At 42.2% G+C, this 20,365-nt stretch overlaps 1 protein-coding gene across 1 annotated transcript in view; it reads right to left on the bottom strand.

Annotated features, from left to right (window-relative positions):
- Positions 1-12,825: 12,825 nt before the first annotated feature.
- LOC138261745 (cryptochrome DASH-like) overlaps positions 12,826-20,365 on the bottom strand; it is a 218,871-nt gene continuing 211,331 nt past the window's right edge. The window contains exons 13-14 of the mRNA XM_069211065.1: positions 19,276-19,452; positions 12,826-15,640 (exon numbers count right to left, since the gene is read on the bottom strand). Coding sequence (XP_069067166.1) covers positions 15,530-15,640; positions 19,276-19,452 — 288 coding nt within the window. The 3' untranslated portion in view covers positions 12,826-15,529. The remainder of the gene's footprint in view (positions 15,641-19,275; positions 19,453-20,365) is intronic.

Raw genomic sequence — 20,365 nt, 5'->3', positions numbered from 1 at the left:
GACAGTGGGCTTTTTTGATTCAGCCTCCCATCGTAAGTCTTCTAAATATTTTAATGCCAAAGCGCTCAGGTCCTTCCTAGAGATTGTTTCCAGAAGAGCTGGATTTGTGTAAAAAGCTTTATTGCCCATGTTTAAAAAAAAAGTCATAATGTATTTTAGCCAAGGCACCCTTGTTGCGTATATAGATTCCATACAGTCGGTCAAGATGGCCTTATTTAGTTCAGTATGTTCCGAGGTCCAGATTTTGTGCCATAACAGTAAGGGTTGAATCTTTATCAAATCGGTAATAAAAGGGGATCCCAGTTCTGAATGAATTATGTAAGATGATGTACCTTTTGGGACCATCAGTAAATATCTTAAAAAGTCGTTTTCAACCGTCTATACTAGGTTACAATCAGTATGTCCCCAGATGCCGGACCCGTACGTGACTGCTGGGATGCACTTTGCTTTGTAAATTTTTATCATGTTTGGCGGAGTAATCCCCCCTATTCTTTTAGAAAAAAAACCTTATGGCCATCGTTGTTTTTAAAAGCTGGGCTTTTTTTGACTTCCTACAATTGGCCCAAGAGCCCTGATTGTCAAACATTATGCCCAGATAGGAAAAGGAACGCGCAGTTTCTACTCTCCCCTCCGCAGTTGTAATGTTGTAGGATTTTCCGCGTTTCACACCACAATTCAGAATGAATGTTTTTGAGTGATTGACAGTGAGACCCAGTTGTGACATGAATGTGATACAAGTAGTTAATAATTTTTGTAGGGCTAGCGGGGTCCTGGCCATTAGAACTGCATCGTCTGCATAGAGTAGAACCGGGACAGCGCGATTGCCTATTTGGGGTAGATCGTTGCAGTTAGTAGCCAATACGTTTTCTAGGTTGTTTATATACATCGAGAATAGGAATGGGGCGAGAACACAGCCCTGGCGCACACCTCTAAATATGCCAAAAGGGCGAGTACTCTCCCCCTTTAGGCCATACCTCACTCTTGCACTGCACCCTGAATACATGTCTCGTATAAACTGGATTATAGCTGGTTCTAACCCCAAGCTGGTTAAAATGTCCCATAACTTGTCGTGTAGTACACAGTCAAATGCTGATGATAGGTCAATAAAAGCCAGGTACAGATTACCTTCTTTGATCCTTGTATATTTTCCTATAATGATGCTTAGATTCAGGCTTTGTTCCACTGTCCCAATGCCTTTCCGAAATCCATATTGGACAGGGGATAAGACTCTTTTTTCTTCTGCCCATGTTTGCAATCTATTCAAGATAATTCTCCCTGCTAGTTTAGTTGTTGAATCCAGCAGCGAGATGGGTCTATAACAGGCTGGGTTGAGACGGTCACCTTTTTTATATATAGGAATTATATTAGAATCTCGCCAAGATGGTAGGGGACCTTGGGTGCAAATGTCCCTTAGTGACTGCGTTAGTACAGGGCCCCATAGGTGGATGTTGGCCTTGTATATATCTATCGGGACGCCATCGGGGCCCGGAGCTTTTCCTGATTTGCTTAGAGATATGGCTTCCTCTACCTCCTCAAGGCTAAATTGTGGGGTTATTAACGGGCGTGTGCCTTCCTGTAGGGCTTGATCATGTGCGGACAGTGTAGGGTTCTCTACGCTGACTCGCGCATATATTTTGGAGAAGTGTGCTATCCAATCTTCTTCGGATATCGCTATTTCCATTCTGGGGGGGTCTCTATCCCCAAGCATAGGTGCATTAATGGTTTTCCAAAAAAGAATATTATCTTTTGTGCGGCTAGCTGTATGAAGAGTTTCCGAAAAGGTTCTTTTTAGGGACATTTTCCTTCCCTTCATTGCTGCTTTGTATTCTTGTCTACACTTACGTATCTCGGATGAAGATCTTTTTGGGGCTTTTAGAGCTTTTTTCAGTTTCTTATGTGCTTGTGAGCAATTATAATCGAACCAACCGGTGGCCCTTTTTTTTCCCTGGTTACCCCTTCTGGTGGTTAGGGCTTTCTTTATAGATTGCATGATCAATATAAAGGCGTTCAAACGTCGCCCTGGGTCTATGTTCTCACTTAAACAGTCTGCGAAAGCGTACTTGCAGTTAATTAGTAGCTGTTTGAGGAGGAAGTCGGGGTCGATCTGTGACCATTTCAGGATGTATTTGTTATGTGGCGTTGACTCAGTATCATCTAACGGGGTGGGCCTGTCATCTCTATCAGGTGTTATGGGGGTTACTAGGAGGTTGAGGCTCTGGGGGTAGTGATCGCTAATTGCGATGTCATGCAGGGTATATTTCTTGAGGTAGTGTGAGAAATGGGTTGACATTAAGACATAATCAATCACAGTATTTGCACCCCTTCCATTGTATGTTGGATTAAACTTTGATTCAGCAGTGTGTAATTCATTTGTAAAGGATAAATTATGGGTTTGTGCGAGTAAGTTTAATGCGTCTCCTTGGGTGTTATGTGCAAAATGGAGACTTAAGCCAACGCCCTCAGAATCCCAGCCACAAACCTTGTCAGAAGTTTCTTTACAGGGGTGGACGTTGAAGTCACCTCCCCAGATCATGAAGATCTCCTGGCTGTTATTGGTGCTTGTTATTTTTTTAAGGTCATTACCCATCTCCGTTAGAATGTTGCCAAGCTCTCCTGGGATTGCATTATTATAAAAGTTAATGAGGACTAGGTGAGTCTTATGATCCAAGTTGCCCTCTATCATTTGATAGTATAGACTCGTGAATTTCATCTCTAAGTTTTGTAGTCGTAGCTTGTTAGAGATGTATGTGCATAGACATACATATACATACACACACACACATACACATGCAAACACACTTGAATACACACAAATATGCACATACAATACATAATTAGAACCATGGGTAAAATATACTTATTCAAACAGGTTTAAAGAGTGTGTGTGTATTTTATTGTTATGACATAGTAGCAATACATATTTTCTAAAGAACTATACATAACTAGAAATATACACATAATATGAAAAAAATATTTATCAACATAGGCATATGCAGTCCATAGTTGTTTGAATATGGTGGTTATGAAGGAAAGAGACAACTCTTGAGTAGTTTTCTGGAGACAAGAAAGTTATCTGTGGTTCTTATAGTTGGGGGTAATGAATTCCATAGTTTGGCTGCTTGAACGGAGAAGGATGTACCACCTATAGTCTTTTTCTTGTATGGTGGTGTTCTAAGGCGGGTGCCAATCTTGAGCGGAAGTTTCTTTGTTGGATGTATTTGGTTATTTTGTTTCTGATAAAAAGCGGTCCTGTTCCATGAATAGCTTTGTGGGTGATACAAAGCAGCTTGAAAGTGCAGCTTCTGGCAACAGGTAACCAGTGTAGTGCTCCCAAGGCAGGGGAGATGTGGGCTTGCGGCTTTACATGTAATAGTAGCCTGGCTGCGGAATTCTGGATACGTTGTAGTTTCTTCATAATAGATAGAGATGATCCATGATGGAGGCCATTGGCATAATCCAGTTTGGATAGTACAAGCGAGATAGTAGCTTGCACCTTGTTTGGAAATCTGAGGTGGGGGAAGATGCGTCGTAAAGTTTTCAAGGTGATGAAGCTTGTTCGTGCTAATTTGTCCACTTGGGCATTCATAGTTAACTTGGAATCCATGGTGATTCCTAGGTTTTTAACTTCCTTGGATAATTGAGGAGGTGGTCCGAGATCGTCAGGCCAGATGCACAGAGGGTCATAATTTTTCCAGTCACCACATGTGAGAATTTCTGTTTTGGAGGTATTTAGTTTGAGATGGCTCCAGGTCATCCACTGATCAACGGCTCTGAGGCAACTGAAGATTTCTGAGTTTTCAATGTTTTTGGGGCATTCTAATTTAAGTAGTATTTGTGAGTCATCTGCATAGTTGTAGCATGTGAGATGGAAATCATTGATCAGTTCTGGTAAAGATATCATGTAGATGTTGGAAAGCAAAAGGTGAGATGATTGATCCTTGGGGGACCCCTGCTTTTGTGAGGTAGGGTTCGGACGAGAAGGGGGGCGAGTGGATGATATTAGATCTTTTTTGGAGATAGGAAGTAATCCAGTCGAGAGCAATCCCTTGTATGATGGATTTGTGGAGTCTTTGAATTAGGGTATTAAGGTCAACCGTATCAAAGGCAGCTGAGAGGTCCAAGAGAAGTAGTGCAGCAACTCCATTTCGGTCATCAACTGTGTTTTTAAGATCATCCCAGATTGCTGTGAGTGCCGATTCAGTGCTTCTTCCTGGGTGGAATCCAGTTTGGAAGTCTGAAAGTATAGAATTGTCTTCAATGAATTGTGACATCTGGGCGAATGCTGCTCTTTCTATCAGTTTGCCCAGGAAAGGTCCATTTGTGATTGGTCTGTAGTTGTTGGGGTCTTGCGGGTCCAGGTTTGCTTTCTTTAATAATGGTCGTATGTATGCTTTTTTCAGGTCTACAGGAAAAGTTCCTGAAGTTAAAGAGTTGTTGATGATTCTTCTTACAGGTGTGGCAACAGAAGTAGATAGAAGAATGTTCTTGAAGATTTGTGGTGGGCAAGGGTCAGAAGGGCAACCAGAAGTTCTGCTTGCTTTGACCAAATCCATAAATTCACCCTTGGATATTTGTTTGAAGGACTGTAGAGGTTGGGTTGGTTTATTCTTAGAGGGTATTTTCGGAAAGGGGTTGGTGCTGATGTTTTTCTTCTGTTTTAAATAGGAGTCCAATGTGTCTGCCTTGGTTGTGTAGTGAGTTGCCAATTTGTTTGTGAAATCTTGAGTAGTGGGATGACTTCCTTCCATGCATGTAGGTTTTCGAAATTCATTGAGAATTTTATAACATTCCTTGGTTGTAGATTGAGCATTTTGAATTCTGTCTGAGTAGTACCTTTTTTTTAGCTTTTTTGATTGATGATTTGTATATCCTGTTAAGTTTGTGTAGCTGCAGTTTGTCTTGACTGTTGTTTGTTTTGAGCCAGGTCCACTGCAACTTTCTGATTTGTTGCTTTATCTTTTTAAGTTCTGTGTTTCTCCAAGGTGTTGGTTTTCTTTTGTTGTGTTTAGTTTTTCTGAGTGGTATTAGGATATCAAAAGCTTCCTGTAACCACTCATAACGTTTTGGCACAGAATTAATTGTATCTAGATCTATGTTGGCTGTTAGTTGTGTTTCTAAGTCATCCAAATTGAGTTTGCTCCATGGTCGATAGGTGTATAAATGTAAGTAGTTGTGGGGTGTGTTGATTTGTGGAGTTGTATGTCGGAAAGTTATCAAATGGTGATCTGACCAAGTGATTGGCGTGATGCTATGAATAGTAACTCGTTCAGGCTTAGCAAAAATGACATCTAGTATGTGTCTAGCGATGTGTGTGGGATTGTGTACAATCTGATGTAGGTTCAATGCGACTAGGCCAGTGGTGATAGCTTTTGGATGGGGCATATTGGGTTTGTCAAACCAAATGTTTAGATCCCCAAGAATGCATAGGTTGGAGTATAATGTAATAAGGTTTGAGACTGTGTCTAGAAGAGCATCTGGGAATGTGGAGTTGTTAGGTGGAAGTCTGTAAAGGAGGAGAAAGTTACAGGAGGAAGTTGGAGTAGGGTGGCAACTGGTAAGGAGGGCTTCACAACCTTGTATGGAGATGTCGTGTGTTTTACTGAGGTTCAATGCCTGTTTGAATATAATAGCTAGTCCACCTCCTCTCTTGCCTATACGGTTTTGTGTGATGGTTTGATAGCCTGGAGGAATGGCTTCATGCAACACTGGGGCCATGTAATCTCCCAACCAGGATTCAGTTACGAATACTAAGTCAGGTTGTGTGTCTGTGAGCAGGTCGTAGATGTGGTGCTTGTTTTTTTAGAGTGATCGAGCATTTATGAGCTGGCAGTTTAGAAAAGGTGTGTTAGTGGTAGTGTTGTTTTGTTTAGGAGAAGGGTAAGTAGTATAATGTGAGCTTGAAGCAGGAGTGTTGCTGGTTGTGATAACTGTTTGAGGATCACAATAGTCTTGCTTTTCAATATAGTGTTCCTCTTCCAGCAGGTTAAGGAGGCATTTTGTTGGGTCTGTGTGTGTGGGTGGTGGACTTGGTGGCTTAGAGAGCCATGAAGAGTGTACTGTTTTTTGTAAAGTAGTCTTATTATGTAATAGACAAGGGGATGCGAGGTTGCTATGAGTGGCATGTTTTTTATTTTGTGTGCATTTGTTTAGTGTGGATGGAGTATGGGTTAGGGGTGGTGGAGGAGCATGTGGATCATGATGTAAGGATCTAAATTGTGCAATGGAGGAGAGGCGAGTGAATGAAAGTTGCTGGGTTGGGGTGCTTATGGTAGGTGTTTGTGAAGAGTGAGAAAGTAGGGGTGGAGATAGGATGGAATTTCTATTCTTTGTGTAGTCCTGAGGGTGGGAGTGGGTATGACGATAAGTGTAATGTAAGTTTGTGTTGCTTTGATGTGCTGATGTTTGTGGTCTGTATTGTTTTTGTGGAATAGTCACCTATATGTCTAACCCTCACTTGGTGAAGGTTAGGTGCCAAGTTACTTAGTGTGTGGGCACCCTGGCACTAGCCAAGGTGCCCCCACATCGTTCAGGGCAAATTCCCTGAGCTTTGTGAGTAGGAGGACACCATTACACGTGTGCACTGCACATAGGTCACTACCTATGTGTAGCGTCACAATGGTAACCCCGAACATGGCCATGTAACATGTCTAAGATCATGGAATTGTCACCCTAATACCATTCTGGTATTGGGGGGACAATTCCATGACCCCCCGGGTCTCTAGCACAGAACCCAGGTACTGCCAAAATGTCTTTCTGGGGTCTCCACTGCAGCTGCTGCTGCTGCCAACCCATCAGACAGGATTCTGCCCTCCTGGGGTCTGGGCAGCCCCGGCCCAGGAAGGCAGAACAAAGAATTTCCTCTGAAAGAGGGTGTTACACCATCTCCCTTTGGAAATAGGTGTGATGGGCTGGGGAGGAGTAGACTCCCCCAGCCTCTGGAAATGCTTTGATGGGCACAGATTGTGCCCATCTCTGCATAAGCCAGTCTACACTGGTTCAAGGATCCCCCAGCCCTGCTCTGGCACGAAACTGGACAAAGGAAAGGGGAGTGACCACTCCCCTGACCAGTACCTCCCGGGGGAGGTACCCAGAGCTCCTCCAGTGTGTCCCAGACCTCTGCCATCTTGGATTCAGAGGTGTTGGGGGCACACTGGACTGCTCTGAGTGGCCAGTGCCAGAAGGTGACGTCAGAGACCCCTCCTGATAGGTTCTTACCTCTCTTGGTAGCCAAACTTCCTTTCTTGGTAGGCAAACCTCCATATCTGGCTATTTAGGGACTCTCCTCTGGGTTATTCCTCAGATAACGAATGCAAGAGCTCACCAGAGTTCCTCTGCACTTCCCTCTTCGACTTCTGCCAAGGATCGACCACTGACTGCTCCAGGAAGCCTGCAAAACCGCAACAAAGTAGCAAGACGACTACCAGCAACATTGTAGTGCCTCATCCTGCCGGCTTTCTCAACTGTTTCCTGGTGGTGCGTGCTCTGAGGGCTGTCTGCCTTCGCCCTGCACTGGAAGCCAAGAAGAAATCTCCAGTGGGTCAACGGAATCTTTCCCCTGCTAACTCAGGCACCAAAAGACTGCATCACCGGTCCTCTGGGTCCCCTCTCATCCTGACGAGCGTGGTCCCTGGAACACAGGAGCTGGGTCCAAGTCTCTCCCACAGTCCAGTGGCCCTTCTGTCCAAATTTGGTGGAGGTAAGTCCTTGCCTCCCCATGCCAGACAACAAACCTGTGTACTACGTGATTTGCAGCTGCTCCGGCTTCTGTGCTCTTCTCCAAGGATTCCTTTGTGCACAGCCTAGCCTGGGTCCACAGCACTCTGTCCTGCAGTGCTCAACCCTCTGAGTTGGAGTCCGAAATCGTGGGACCCTCCTTTTGTGACTCTGAGTTCACAGAACTTCCAAGTGCCTGCTCCGGTACTTCTGCGGGTGCTGCCTGCTTCTGCGGGGGCTCTCTGAGTTGCTGAGAGCCCCCTCTGTCTCCTCCTCCAAGGGGAGACATCCTGGTCCTCAGCAGCACCCAAAAACCTCTACCACGACCCTTGGAGCTAGCAAGGCTGTTTGCTGTATTTCTGCATGGAAACACTTCTGCAACATCCAGCACGCCATGGGACATCTTCCATCCAAAGGGGAAGTTCCTAGCCCTTTTTGTTGTTGCAGAATCTTCGGCTTCTTCCACCCGGAGGCAGCCCTTTTGCACCTTCATCCCGGGTTTCCTCGGCTCTTTCCCCCCCCCCCTGTACATTATCGTGACTCTTGGACTTGGTCCCCTTCCTTTTGAGGTCCTCAGGTCCAGGAATACGTCTTCAGTGTTTTGCCAGTGCTTGTGGTTCTTGCAGAATTTCCCTATCACGACTATTGTGTCTTTCTGGGGTAGTAGGGTAACTTTACTCCTACTTTCTAGGGATTAGGGTTATAGCCGGATTTCTTACTCGTAATCTTCGTTAGTCTGAGTTATACTCTTTCTCTGCACACTCTTTAGAATTGAGGTTTTTCTTCCCCCATCGGCCTTCTCACACGTTTTTTTTCCATTTCTCATAAGCCACACCTACAAAAGGCAACCCCACCACTTACTTTTCCTGAACTTAACAAGTGATCAAAACGTATGTGCACCCGCACACCAAGGGATGGGTGGATGGAATGAAGGAGATTCAGAAGAAAGGGGAGAACTGACTAAAGAAGATTACTGGTAAGTGATCCAGTCATTATAACCTCTTCTTTATCACAGTCCTTTCGACGGCGGATATAGCAGGAAATACAGGGTGCACAAAATAATAATATACCAAACAGATGTGTAAGCAGCAAAGAAAATAAAATGTAATGCATGTTAAACCTTGCAAATAAAAACAACTATAAAAATAGACATCCCTACTCAAGAATTGCAGCTCCACAAAGGGTGATTACCAATTTTGTTTGTAGTGAGCCACAAATCTATTGGCAGAAGCTCAATTTATCATCTCAACAAATATTGAGAATGAACACTACTATACTCTCTTCCAGGAGGCAGTCATAGCTCAGGTAGTTTTGCCTCTAATACCATTGTGAAGACAAACTCAAGCAGCCTTGTAAGCCATGGAGCTCAAGAGAGGAGTCCACCCAATAATAGTGGAAACAAATAGATTAACTTTATATATGGCCATGTAAAAAGGTATACATTCCAATTAAAGGAAACTTTCAATACGAGACAGGTACATTTTATTTGCCCTTCCAACAGACAAAGGAAATCCGAGTTTGACGACACACAAGAAAGGGTTGGAAGAACCACATTCTAAGCCATATGAAGCCTGGAAAGATCTCTAGGAATGAAAAATGGAGATGGCCTCGAGACAGAAAATTCGAAATGAATCCGACTCAACTCACAAAGTCACCTTGCAGAACTACAGATGCTAGAACAACTATCATATGAATTAATAGCTTTAAAAGTGCCAATTCCATAGGTTGAAAAGTGGCAGTGCATATAACCTTTAATATTAGATGTAAAAACCCTTGAACTTAGGAGATGTCGAACTAAGGGCTTCAGATGCAGTCTGGCCCAGGAGTAACAATTCTATGCTATGTCCCTCAGAAATCTCAACCACAGGCAAGCAGGAGTCTTGGTCTCTCTCAGTCTGTCCCTCAGGCGAGAACTCAAAGATAGCATTCCAGGAATGAAGAGGCAAACTTTTCCTGGAGCTGTTCTGAACAGAGCATCCCTAAATTCCATCTCTTGGCACAGGATCAAACAGATCATGTTCTGATTTCAGCTAAAATCCTTCAATAGGAAGCAGACTTGATTAGTAGGACGGTTAGATAGACTGCAGCACTTTGAAGCATCATAACACAGATGTAAGTATATACAAACAATCAGCATCATATAAAATGTTCTTCCTTTATGCCGTGTTTACATCTTACTAAAAAGTGGCACATGTTACACAGAAAGGAGGCTTACTTTCATCACCTGAAGCCCCATTCCTCTTCGGGTTCCTGCACCGTGACCACAGCGGATTCCTTCCCTGGTGGGTTGCACCTTTGTGTTCATCAGGGGCTTGATTACTGTGCAGTTTTATACTGGTAACTAGTCAATTTCACGCCGGCATTTGCATTGTGCTACACATGTAAAAAGTATTTTTGGTGGTACTAATATTGATATGCCCATGTTTACATTAATATTCTGAGGTGTAAGTTCTTACCCAGTTAGGATCTGTAATTTTGGAATTCTTTCCCCGTTGACTTACTGTTCCTTAAACTTGCTCAAACGACTCACAAACACATATTTACATAATTTACTTAAGAATGTGGTAAGCGACGATAGTGTATGTGTAATAAAGGTCCCCAATCAATATTCCAATTGGGTTGTGTCTTACTATTCCACGAGAGGAATGCCACAAAGAACAAAGTAGGGAACAATGGCAAATAGACACCTTCACTAAAGGCATAAAGTACCAAGAGATTCTCAAGTACAAGCTCTTAAGGGGCACTCGGTCATGGAATTGTCAAATATTTGTTGTTTTCATGGCAACTGATCAAGAATTTTTAGGATAGGCCTACTTAATTGGAGCTGAACTTGTGCTCTGCTTCGGAAGGTACCAGAAACTGATCATCACCACAAAGCAGTGATTCAGATTCTGGTGCAAAAGGTTGGACTCTTCCAGGAACAAGTCACCAACACCAATAACGGGTCAAAGTGCTGGGATCGACAGGGGATGATGTGCCCATAGTTTTTTGATTTATGAAAAACTGTTCTACTTTTCTAACTGTCCTGGATGGATAGTTCAGATAGTTTGAATGGTTCATCTGAAGTTTCATTCAGTGAGTCTCCTGTTCTGTGAAACCAAAGCTGGGCAGACAGCTAAATAAGACTTCCTTCCAGGGTGCCTGCTTGCCTGAAAGAAATGCAAATTTTTGCTACGAGTTAACCTGCAAATGTAAAGAATGCTTAGGGGCAGGTACTTAATTGATGAAATCAGTCGAAGTTTTGTGATGGCTAAGGTTTATTCTTTTTGAGTGAGAGTGCAAATAATGAACAGCTGAGCTGTGAAGTTTGAATTGTAATTGTATTTATACAGTGCTTACTACCCCTGGAGGTGTTAAAGGGACAGTAATGTAAAACAATTGCATTATGAACAGTCTGGGTATTAATTAAATACATATCTTGGAAACACAATTTTATCTTAACTTTTTTTGTGTGATTTTTAGCAGTCTATCTTATACTATGGGTAATACAAGCTTAAAATAATTATTTACACAATTACAGTACTTTGTGTCACTTGTTGTGAACTTGTAGTACAATATTAAAAATACACAAGTCACTACTCTCCACTGCACCAACCAAGATTTAATTCTGTGGCTTTCTGGTTACACATAGATCTCTGAAGGGCATTAACTTAGAGATGTTTCATTACATACAAAGTGCATTTCCCGCTGAGTAACAGTGTTTTTATTTATTTTAAATGTAGCTTCCTGACAGTGAAAGACAAAAAAAACCTTACAGAATATTTTGTTTTTAGCCACATCTTTGAACCTGCCCCCAGGCTCACTGACCCCACCCCCACTGCATGGAGCATCTCAGTTCCCATACTTTTTTAATGCACTTCGAAACCTCAATAGCCCTTTCTGCATTAGATAACTAGTACTATAATTATGGATGGAACCATGGTAATTTGTTTCTTACAACTGAATTGTGAGGTCCGAGAGACTACCAAGTCATCACATAGTGATCACACTTGACATAAAATACAAACTGACAATCTCAAGGAATTTCAGGTATATGGGGATCACACAAAACTGTTAGCTTCTGATATGGCGCAAATCACCTCTCTACTCAAGTTAGGAGATTAGGACTTAATAAACATCAGTGAGTGTAGTTGGTCCACTGTCTAGAAACATGCAGATAATAGTCTTATTTTGCTTGTACACACAGCCTGTGCCTGCTGATAAGTTAGAACTGTGGGACACTTCAACCTACCAGAGAAAGGATGAGCCTGACAGGGGAAGGTATAAGGAATTAACTTATGAGAAAGTAGAAAGGTTCTGTAGATAGGAGACGTACCTTCAGAAAATGTGAAGATGTTGTAATTCTGCCTGTGTCACTGATTCCTGTACACTTTACTTAGACATTGCCTGCATTTTTGGTTGCTGCTCAAGAGTAAGACCAACTGACACCTGGATCTTCTGTATTCATTGTAGGGCTAGAGGCAGACCTCGCATTACACGGAGGCCTACTGCGCTCCTCATTCTGAGGTAAGGAGGTAGTGAGGCATTGAGGCAGGTGATACATGCCACTAATAGTGCTCACACTCTTTGAAAGGTCCTGCTCCAGCACTGAAGGCAAAGTATAAACCTGCAAGAGATGAAGTCCTTGTCTCTGCTACATATCTGCCAAGTGTTCAGTTTGCTGATGTGTGACATTCCCATATGTGTAGTGCGTTTGTTTATGTGTGACATTTCAAGCCTTATGAGTGACACTGTATTGTGAGTGAAATAAGGCAATTTCATCTTTGTCAAGAGATTGTTTTTAGAAATGACATCCTTTTCTCGTTTGTGACAGTCCTTTATGTGTGTATTGACCAAGGGGCGCTTTACATGAAAATCAGACACATTTTTATTTAGCATTGGGTAAGTTCGATGGGTGCTGAGAATCAGAGAATGTTAAGCCGAGGCTGGGATTCAAGTCCTCTTCGAGGGTTCTAAAATAGACAGCTCTGGCCCCTAGGCCACATCTCGTCCCGCCTATCTCTTCTTCTCCCTGCACAGTTCTTCAATCAGGAACTTCTTTTACTGCAGTGTAGTCTGACCTAGTTTTTGGCATATATTTAAAGCTTTTTTTTTTTTTTTTTTTTTTTTTTTACATTAAATAGGCTGGTGTGGGGTTTCCTGTTTCACTCTTCAAATCTCTGTAGATTGCTTGGTCTGGATATGAGTTTCTGTCATAGTAGGATAGTTCCAAGCCGGAATATATCAAGAATCCTACACATCCCATTGTATACTATCACCATCTTGTGGCCTTTGATAAACAGTACTCAGAGCTCTGTTTGTATGTGTCCCGGGAAAGTGAGAAATCAGAACTAAACGGTTTTATCGCATTTTAGGAAATTATTCTTTTGCGTGATAATCTCAGGCATAGCAGTAATGGGGAAAATTACCAGAAATGCATTTTAACACGAGATGCATGGCACTTGGCAGGGCTGCTGCTATCAAAAGGCCTGCACTCTGCCATCTACCAGTGTAGGCCAGGAAGCACACTTTGGTTCACCCATGTAAGCCTTGAGGATCATGTCCTATCAGTGTTCATATACCCATTGGTATTCAGGTATGACCAAGACAAAGCACATCCTTAGCAATGTACAGTTTTTAGTGCTCATTGGTTGTTCTTCCATGTAGCAATCTAAACATACTGGGTAGATTCCACATTAGGTCTGATGCTCAGGCCACCTTGTTTGTAGAAAGGGACAATATAATCTGCCTATGCAAATTTCATTACAAATTTAGACCCCAGACTGGGATCAAGTCAGATCAAGGTGGACGTCATGCTTTCAAAAGTGAAAAACAGATAGTGTGCTCGGCACAGATTGGCTTTTGTTTTGGGTGTGCATTCTGCAAACAAGATGACTCCCATGGTGGGCAGGCAGTCCACGAGGGGACCTGGCACAAACTGGTCCTAGTTGCCCTCCTTCCTCAGAGATTGGCTGTGGCTTTGATGGTCAACAGAAAAGGAGTGGCTTAAAGGCTTTTTACCAAGGGATTGTTCTCACTCTGAGTAGATTTCTTTTAGAGAGCGGCTCCTACATCAGATCTCGCCTACAGTACATCTTTGACCCAAACACCGCCACTTGCCAGATACAGTGTAGTTTGTCCTGGGAGGAAGACAAACTAAATGGTTTGCTACAGAAGGTCTGTCTCCATTTTCAGCCTGCATATGGCTGCTGCTACAAATATTTCTAGGACGTTTGCTTTTACCCACATCTATGCAAGGGAGAATCCAGTTCTACCTAAAGAAGGCCAGGCTTTCCATCCCGGAGGTGCTCGCTCCCACTCATCAAAGGAGCATCAGTCACTGAGGAGGAATAGAGACAAGGGCTGGTTTCAATGCTGATGGTGCCTGGTGCGACTATCTTTTATGCCATCCCCCCAATTATCTCCTCCTCTGATTCCCTCACTACCACCTGGCAAAAAGTGTCCCTCATCTCTCCTTAGTCCCTATCTCACAAACATTTTATTTGTTTTTGAAAGCGAGCTAATCCACTCAGATATCCACATAAAATACAGATCTGTTGCTTGCAGAAGGCATATTAACCTTCTGTGCTGCTTTATGGCGAGTCAAAACTGCTACTAGACAAAACTCCGATCTCTCTTTCTAGCAGGAACATTAATCTCAAGAGTTATCTTGACCTTTTTAACCACCCCCCCTTTGAGATCAGTGTGCCCTCTCCAGGTCAGCACCCAATGCGGCTGCAGCGGTTGCACCCCCTAAATCCGGCCCTGACCCGGACCCTATGATCTGAAGAATTGTAGTGTGTAATATTTGCGAGGATTAACACACTTTGTTTTGTCATTGCTGCATTTGCTACCAGCCTGACTAAATCACAATCCTCTTCTCTGAACAGTCCCTATCAAATGCCACTTGGAGTTTTGAATCAGGTTGCCTTATTATCCATCAGCAGCAAAAGTGAGTCTCTAGCGCCAAAACGTCTTGCTGCTCATTGTGACGCCTTAGATCAGAACCTCCATTTTTCATGGGTTGCTCAGATGATCACATCTTCTGTATGCCACAACTTTGCTAAGCAAAAATCCTATGTTTGAGGGTACCAGTACACTCGTGGGATAGAACTGAACAAGGGCATTCCTTTACCTTTGGGACATAGGGTGGCACTGTATATAGTACTTGTTGCTGTTTCATCCAGGTATAAGAGATTCTTTGTGGATTTGTATTTGCAATTTGGTACTCTTTTTGAAATTGTTTTTGTGCAATGTTAGGCTGTATGTTCAATCTCTTCAGGTGACGTGCCACTGATTTCAGGCTGTAAAATCTCAGAACTCGCAGGTGATCCAAGTCACGTAAACAAATCCACACATGAATGCAAAGATCCCTCTATAGATTTCCCAGGAAGTGCTTACACCTTTTACTCAATTCACATAACCTTTGCCGGACCAAACACCCTCAATGGGAGTACGAGTAGAAAACTAATCCAGATTGTACCATCTTCCTGGAACATATTTGTCCCCTCTTTATGTAAGCAGCCGAAAGGAAAAAAGGAAATGTTCCCATTTTGTGGGAGCATTTGTCCCGTTTGCTCGTTACTATACTTTATTGACAATTAATAAAACGTAAACTCACAAGAAAACTCAGAAGCAAGTGTTCATAAAGTAACAAAGTTCAATGAAAAGCAATTCAACCGTTGGTGGGAAGCACAAGGCCCACCCACAATTCAATATGTTCCTTTTGAGATAGTTTTTGCACGATTCTCAGAGTTTGGGTGCTGAACCAGGAATATTCATTCAACATGATCGTAACAGAGGTCCTCAAGGCACTGACATTGGCAATCAATGATGTCTAGTGCATATCCTTGTTGCGGGAAAAATAAAAATCCACTCCTCTGTTTTTGTGTTGCTTCGGCGTGTAGGGCTGCCCTCTTGGCCTTCTGCTTGATGACCCTCGGTCATTCTGTTGATAAAATCAAATAATGATTTATTCTACAGTAGATATTATGCAGGCCAGCTACAAGCTAGTTATTTCAAACAGTTTCATTCTTCAGAAATTCGACCTGAGCTACATCCAACCATTTTTCGTGGACTCCTCCTACAACAACATTCTGTGTCGCTGTCATCCTGCAGGGTTCCATAACCACTAGATCATAACTCTACACATTGTAATCCTTACATTAAGAAAATATACATTGTGATACACATATAGTAAGACTATTATTAATCGCAGCACAAATAGGTACCAATCAACAACATAAGCACTGGATAAATAATATTGATTAATAGATCCGTTCAAATCCACTTTGCCCTGGAGTTCAGAGAGTTTTTGTGTTGTGTGAATGGCCACAAAAGTCTGCCTCTGGATCGCCTCTAATGTATGTTCTTTGGATTTACACCCTTACAAATGGCATCACTGCATGTGTTATCATTGGGTTGAAGAAATATTCCAAGTTGGTTTTAATATCACTTTCAACCTGAGAAGGAACGAATTGTTTTTCTCTCTCATTCTCTCGCTTCTGGTCAGCATCTCAGTTAAGTAGCTAACATCCTCCGAACCTACTAGCGTGAATATCGCATTGTACAGGGCATCCATCTGCGGCACAGAAATGCATGTGGATGTCTCAACTGGGAGTCGTGATCTGACTAGAAGTAAATCCAAGCCCTCATCATTTTATAATAATGTTTATTACATTTTTGAAGAGAAACATACGTTTGTAGATAAAGCATGAATGTTGAGCGGGACTTAGTCACCTGCTACTGAATATCACATACATTCAGAATATTCAGTCTGCATCTTTTCAGGCCTTTTGAGCCTCCACGTCCTCATGATATAGCTAGTACTTAACAATGATCATCAGAATCAAGGTTTGTTGTGCCCATTGCTGTAGCTGCACACAACGTTGTTTTAGGAAAGGGTTTTTAATCAAAATTGTGTTCCTATACATCTTTAGGTATTACAGTTTGGTTAACTGCACAGTTGTGAGACTGGCTATAGATTTTCTGCACCTAATGATGGAGTATTACTATAATTCTGGCGACGTGGTCTCAAAAAACAACCATTTTGCCAAAAGGTATGGATATGTTGCTGGCGCAATCCTTGTAACTTCCTTCATGTAAAAAAAGAATCCATAATGATGTACATGTGTGTTGCTGATTTTTTGCTCAAGGTTATTCTTCATCTTGGCATTCCTTTGTTCACAGCTCAAGTTGTGTTTTGAGTTAAGGATGTTTTTGAACAAATCAGTGCTTGAGCTCGAGGCCATTCTTCACTCAGGCAGCTTTCTATTTGAGGTTAAGGTATAACTTTAGGTCCGAAGCAACCAACTCTGGGATTGCCTCGAGGCATGGCTAATATTACGGTACTTATCAAGATGTATTTCAGTTTCAGTAATTTTTCTGTCCATACCCTATCTATGTTGATGCCTGGTGTCTGCTTTGGAAGGTTGAGGGGATGTAAATAAGTGTAGGACATTGATGGAGCATTCCTTTTTGTTTACTGGCAACTTTTGGGAATGGTGCAGAACGCCTTCTCCATAACAATTGAAGCGCATTGGAATTTTCGCTTTATACTCTGCACAGTCCTACCCATATTCTTGAGTAAAGCCACAGTTGTTATTCCACAGTGAAAGTTCTTACAGTCTTGATAGTGTTAATATGATCACTGTGAGAGCTGAGACATCAGATACTGTATTTGTCCTTCCATCAAGATAGTGACTTGTAGTTGAGACAATATTTGAACAGAGTATTTGCCACAGCTGTATATCTAAATTTGTCTGGAATCATTCAGATTTCACCTAATCGCTGTAGTCACATCCTGGATAGCCTCACTACTCAGAAAGCCTCATCTCAGTGGTTAATGGCCCCACCATGATTCCATTAGGCTTCCATGCATGCCTTGTTTTTCACCCGAACTAAGTCCATTAAACAAAAAATCTAAGGTAGAGTTTCAGTCTTTACCGAGATGCACTGTGTGTACTTTGCCATCATGCAACATTCCGGTAAAAGCTCATGCAGCCATACTCTGATCCGAGGATAGCCCAAAAGACCACAATTTAGTGGCAAAGTATAACAATAATAATTTGCTTTCTAGGCTTCCCTCTTATAAAAATGATGCCTGTGTGGTCTCAAGCAAAAAGTGTGCCCAGTGTAAAGAAAACTCTGCAGGTATGCCCTCCTGTCCCAAAAGCCTCTATCATAAGGACAGTGTCCAATGATTTGCAGTGACTGAAGCAACACATTTGCTTCACCATCAAGTGTTATCAACAGTTGTTATTTAGAAGAGTATTTCACTCTCAAATACCACTGACCACAAACTGTCCCACTCAAGCTCACAGAGAGGTTCAAGATACGGTCAGCTCACCAAAGACTCAGAAGAAAAGGAAGCATTAATATGCTGACAGGAAATGTCACGTATTGACATCCAAGTGGGTTTGGGAAACAAGGTATTCTGAAAAGAAGTTCAGCTGACAACTTTGAGTCCTATTTTTAGCCCTGCCACCAATCTTTTAACTTTTGAACTATAACTGGCAATGTACTTTTCTTCCTGGTTTTCTGTGGGTAACCATAGTCTTACTGGTGACAGTGGACATTGCAATGATAATGAACCCAGATGTGATTCCCTCAGCCAAGTTGCATGTTGTTTCATGAACTCCAAAGATATCCACGCCTGGCATCCTTTCTCTATGTCTCAAGTGCACAATTCGAGGTGCAAATGGTTGATCAATGTAATAAACTAGGGTAGAGTTATGCAAGATCCCCCAATAGCCCAGGCATTAGCCAGAGCCTTTTTATTTTACTAAAATAATGTATACAGTACACTTACTTCTAGACAGCTCACTTCATCCATTGGTCTGTAGCTGCATCATTCACATTTCTCTTCTGCCTACTACAGCATCCAGCATGGGACAGTGGGTTGGCCACTTTGTCCACTGACTAACTTCACTGCGAGTGACGGCATGCTGCCTTTTCACAAAGAGTACATCCACAGGCAAAGTAGAACTCAAATGTGAGGGACTATTATTTGCAATGTGTGTTTTCGAGAATAAAAAAAGTTTAGCTATTAACTTGTGTTTTTTTTAAATTGGTGCGGGACTGGTAGCTTCCCCAAAAGCAAAAGCTTTACAAAAAAACAATGCAAAACAAGCATCGATAAAGCCAAAAGGCTGGTGGCTAACGTTAAACCTAGTGCTTTCACCAAATCCTGCTAGGTCAAAGGTGATGTTACAACTTACCAGCAGACTCTAGCAGAAGGAGAAGTGGGCTTAATGCAAGTGGGTGGGGAGGGGGGGGAGGGGAGAATGAAAATTGCTTTCTAAGGTACAGTCAGAGTGTACTTTTTTTGCTCTTCACAGCCCAGACCTGTGCACCTTGTGTTCTTTATTCTGGTCTTTAATAAACAGTATTACACTGGTGGCCCCAGCATGCTTTCCCTTCCTCCACCACTGTTGCCAACACAAGAACAGATATGGAAGAAGAAATCAGAGGTCAGTGGTGGCGACCCTCTGTAATGTGCAGGCTGATACCACAAACTAGTTTGAACACTTTCTTTGAATGTATTTTTTAGCATGGCTTATTGTACTGCGATAGAATACTTACTGGTTTCTGATTTATATGTCTGCTCCACTCTGGTGCGGTGATGATTGGCAGTGGATAAGTATCGCCAAGTGACACATTGGCATGCGCCAAAGATGGAGTACTGAGTGTCCAGGGCGTGTGTGCGTCTCCTCCATCTATACCTTGCAGCTCTGGAACCCAAAGCCTGATGTACTCTCCCTGAATTAGAAAACAAGGAAGAGGCAGGTATTTTATTCCAGTTTCACCTTCTATTGGAAGGACACTGCAGTACAATAGAAAACCTACGATGCAATCCTAAGAACCTTTCACCATGTGATGTTCATCATTACAGGCCAGATATGATCTGTTTAATTAAGTACAGCCCTGCACACCGTGCTGAGGCACTTGCTTATCTGCAAATATCTAACAGGTGATACCAAATATCTGAAAATTACCGGAGGCTGCCCGGGAATGCTATGCACATGGGGAGAAATTTCTGCACATTATAATGTAATAATTTTTTACTACTACTTTCGTCAAAAACAATGATGATAGTACAAATATTAACCATAGAAAAGAAGCACCCGTCAAGCTATATTGTATCTTGCTACTTAGGTCAAAGGTATCCTTAAAACCCAATTGAACAGCACAGTGGTACTTGTTTAATGACTGTAGAATGAAGGAAAGCAGGGATGTGCCTGCCAAAACTGTACTCTGTGACCGCACATTCCATGGGATCACACTGTGGTCAACAATCACTTTCGAATCGGAGGTGATTAATATCAGAGCTCTCCTGATGCCCGTATTCCACAATAAACTAAAAAACGCATCTCTTAAAACTGTGTCTGCCTAACCAGTCCATATAAATCCTATTTCATCCTTAACTTTAATTAATGTTATATTTTCTCTTTCCATTGATATGTAAAGGCCTCCAAATACTCTGGCTTATACAAATATTACACATAACTAAATATATGCTTCTTTAATTTAGTTGCATTTTATCAGGAATTCGGAAATTATTTTCAGAAATTCTCTTTTCATTTTTGGATTGCTGAGGAAAGTGTTGCACCATGGGTAGACCTGAATTTTTAAAACGTTATTTGCAATCTGTTTATTAAAAAGTTATACTGTT

Source organism: Pleurodeles waltl, chromosome 10 (assembly GCF_031143425.1).
Source record: "Pleurodeles waltl isolate 20211129_DDA chromosome 10, aPleWal1.hap1.20221129, whole genome shotgun sequence".
Taxonomy (NCBI): Eukaryota; Metazoa; Chordata; class Amphibia; order Caudata; family Salamandridae; genus Pleurodeles; species Pleurodeles waltl.
This window is presented reverse-complemented; position numbering and strand designations above follow the sequence as displayed.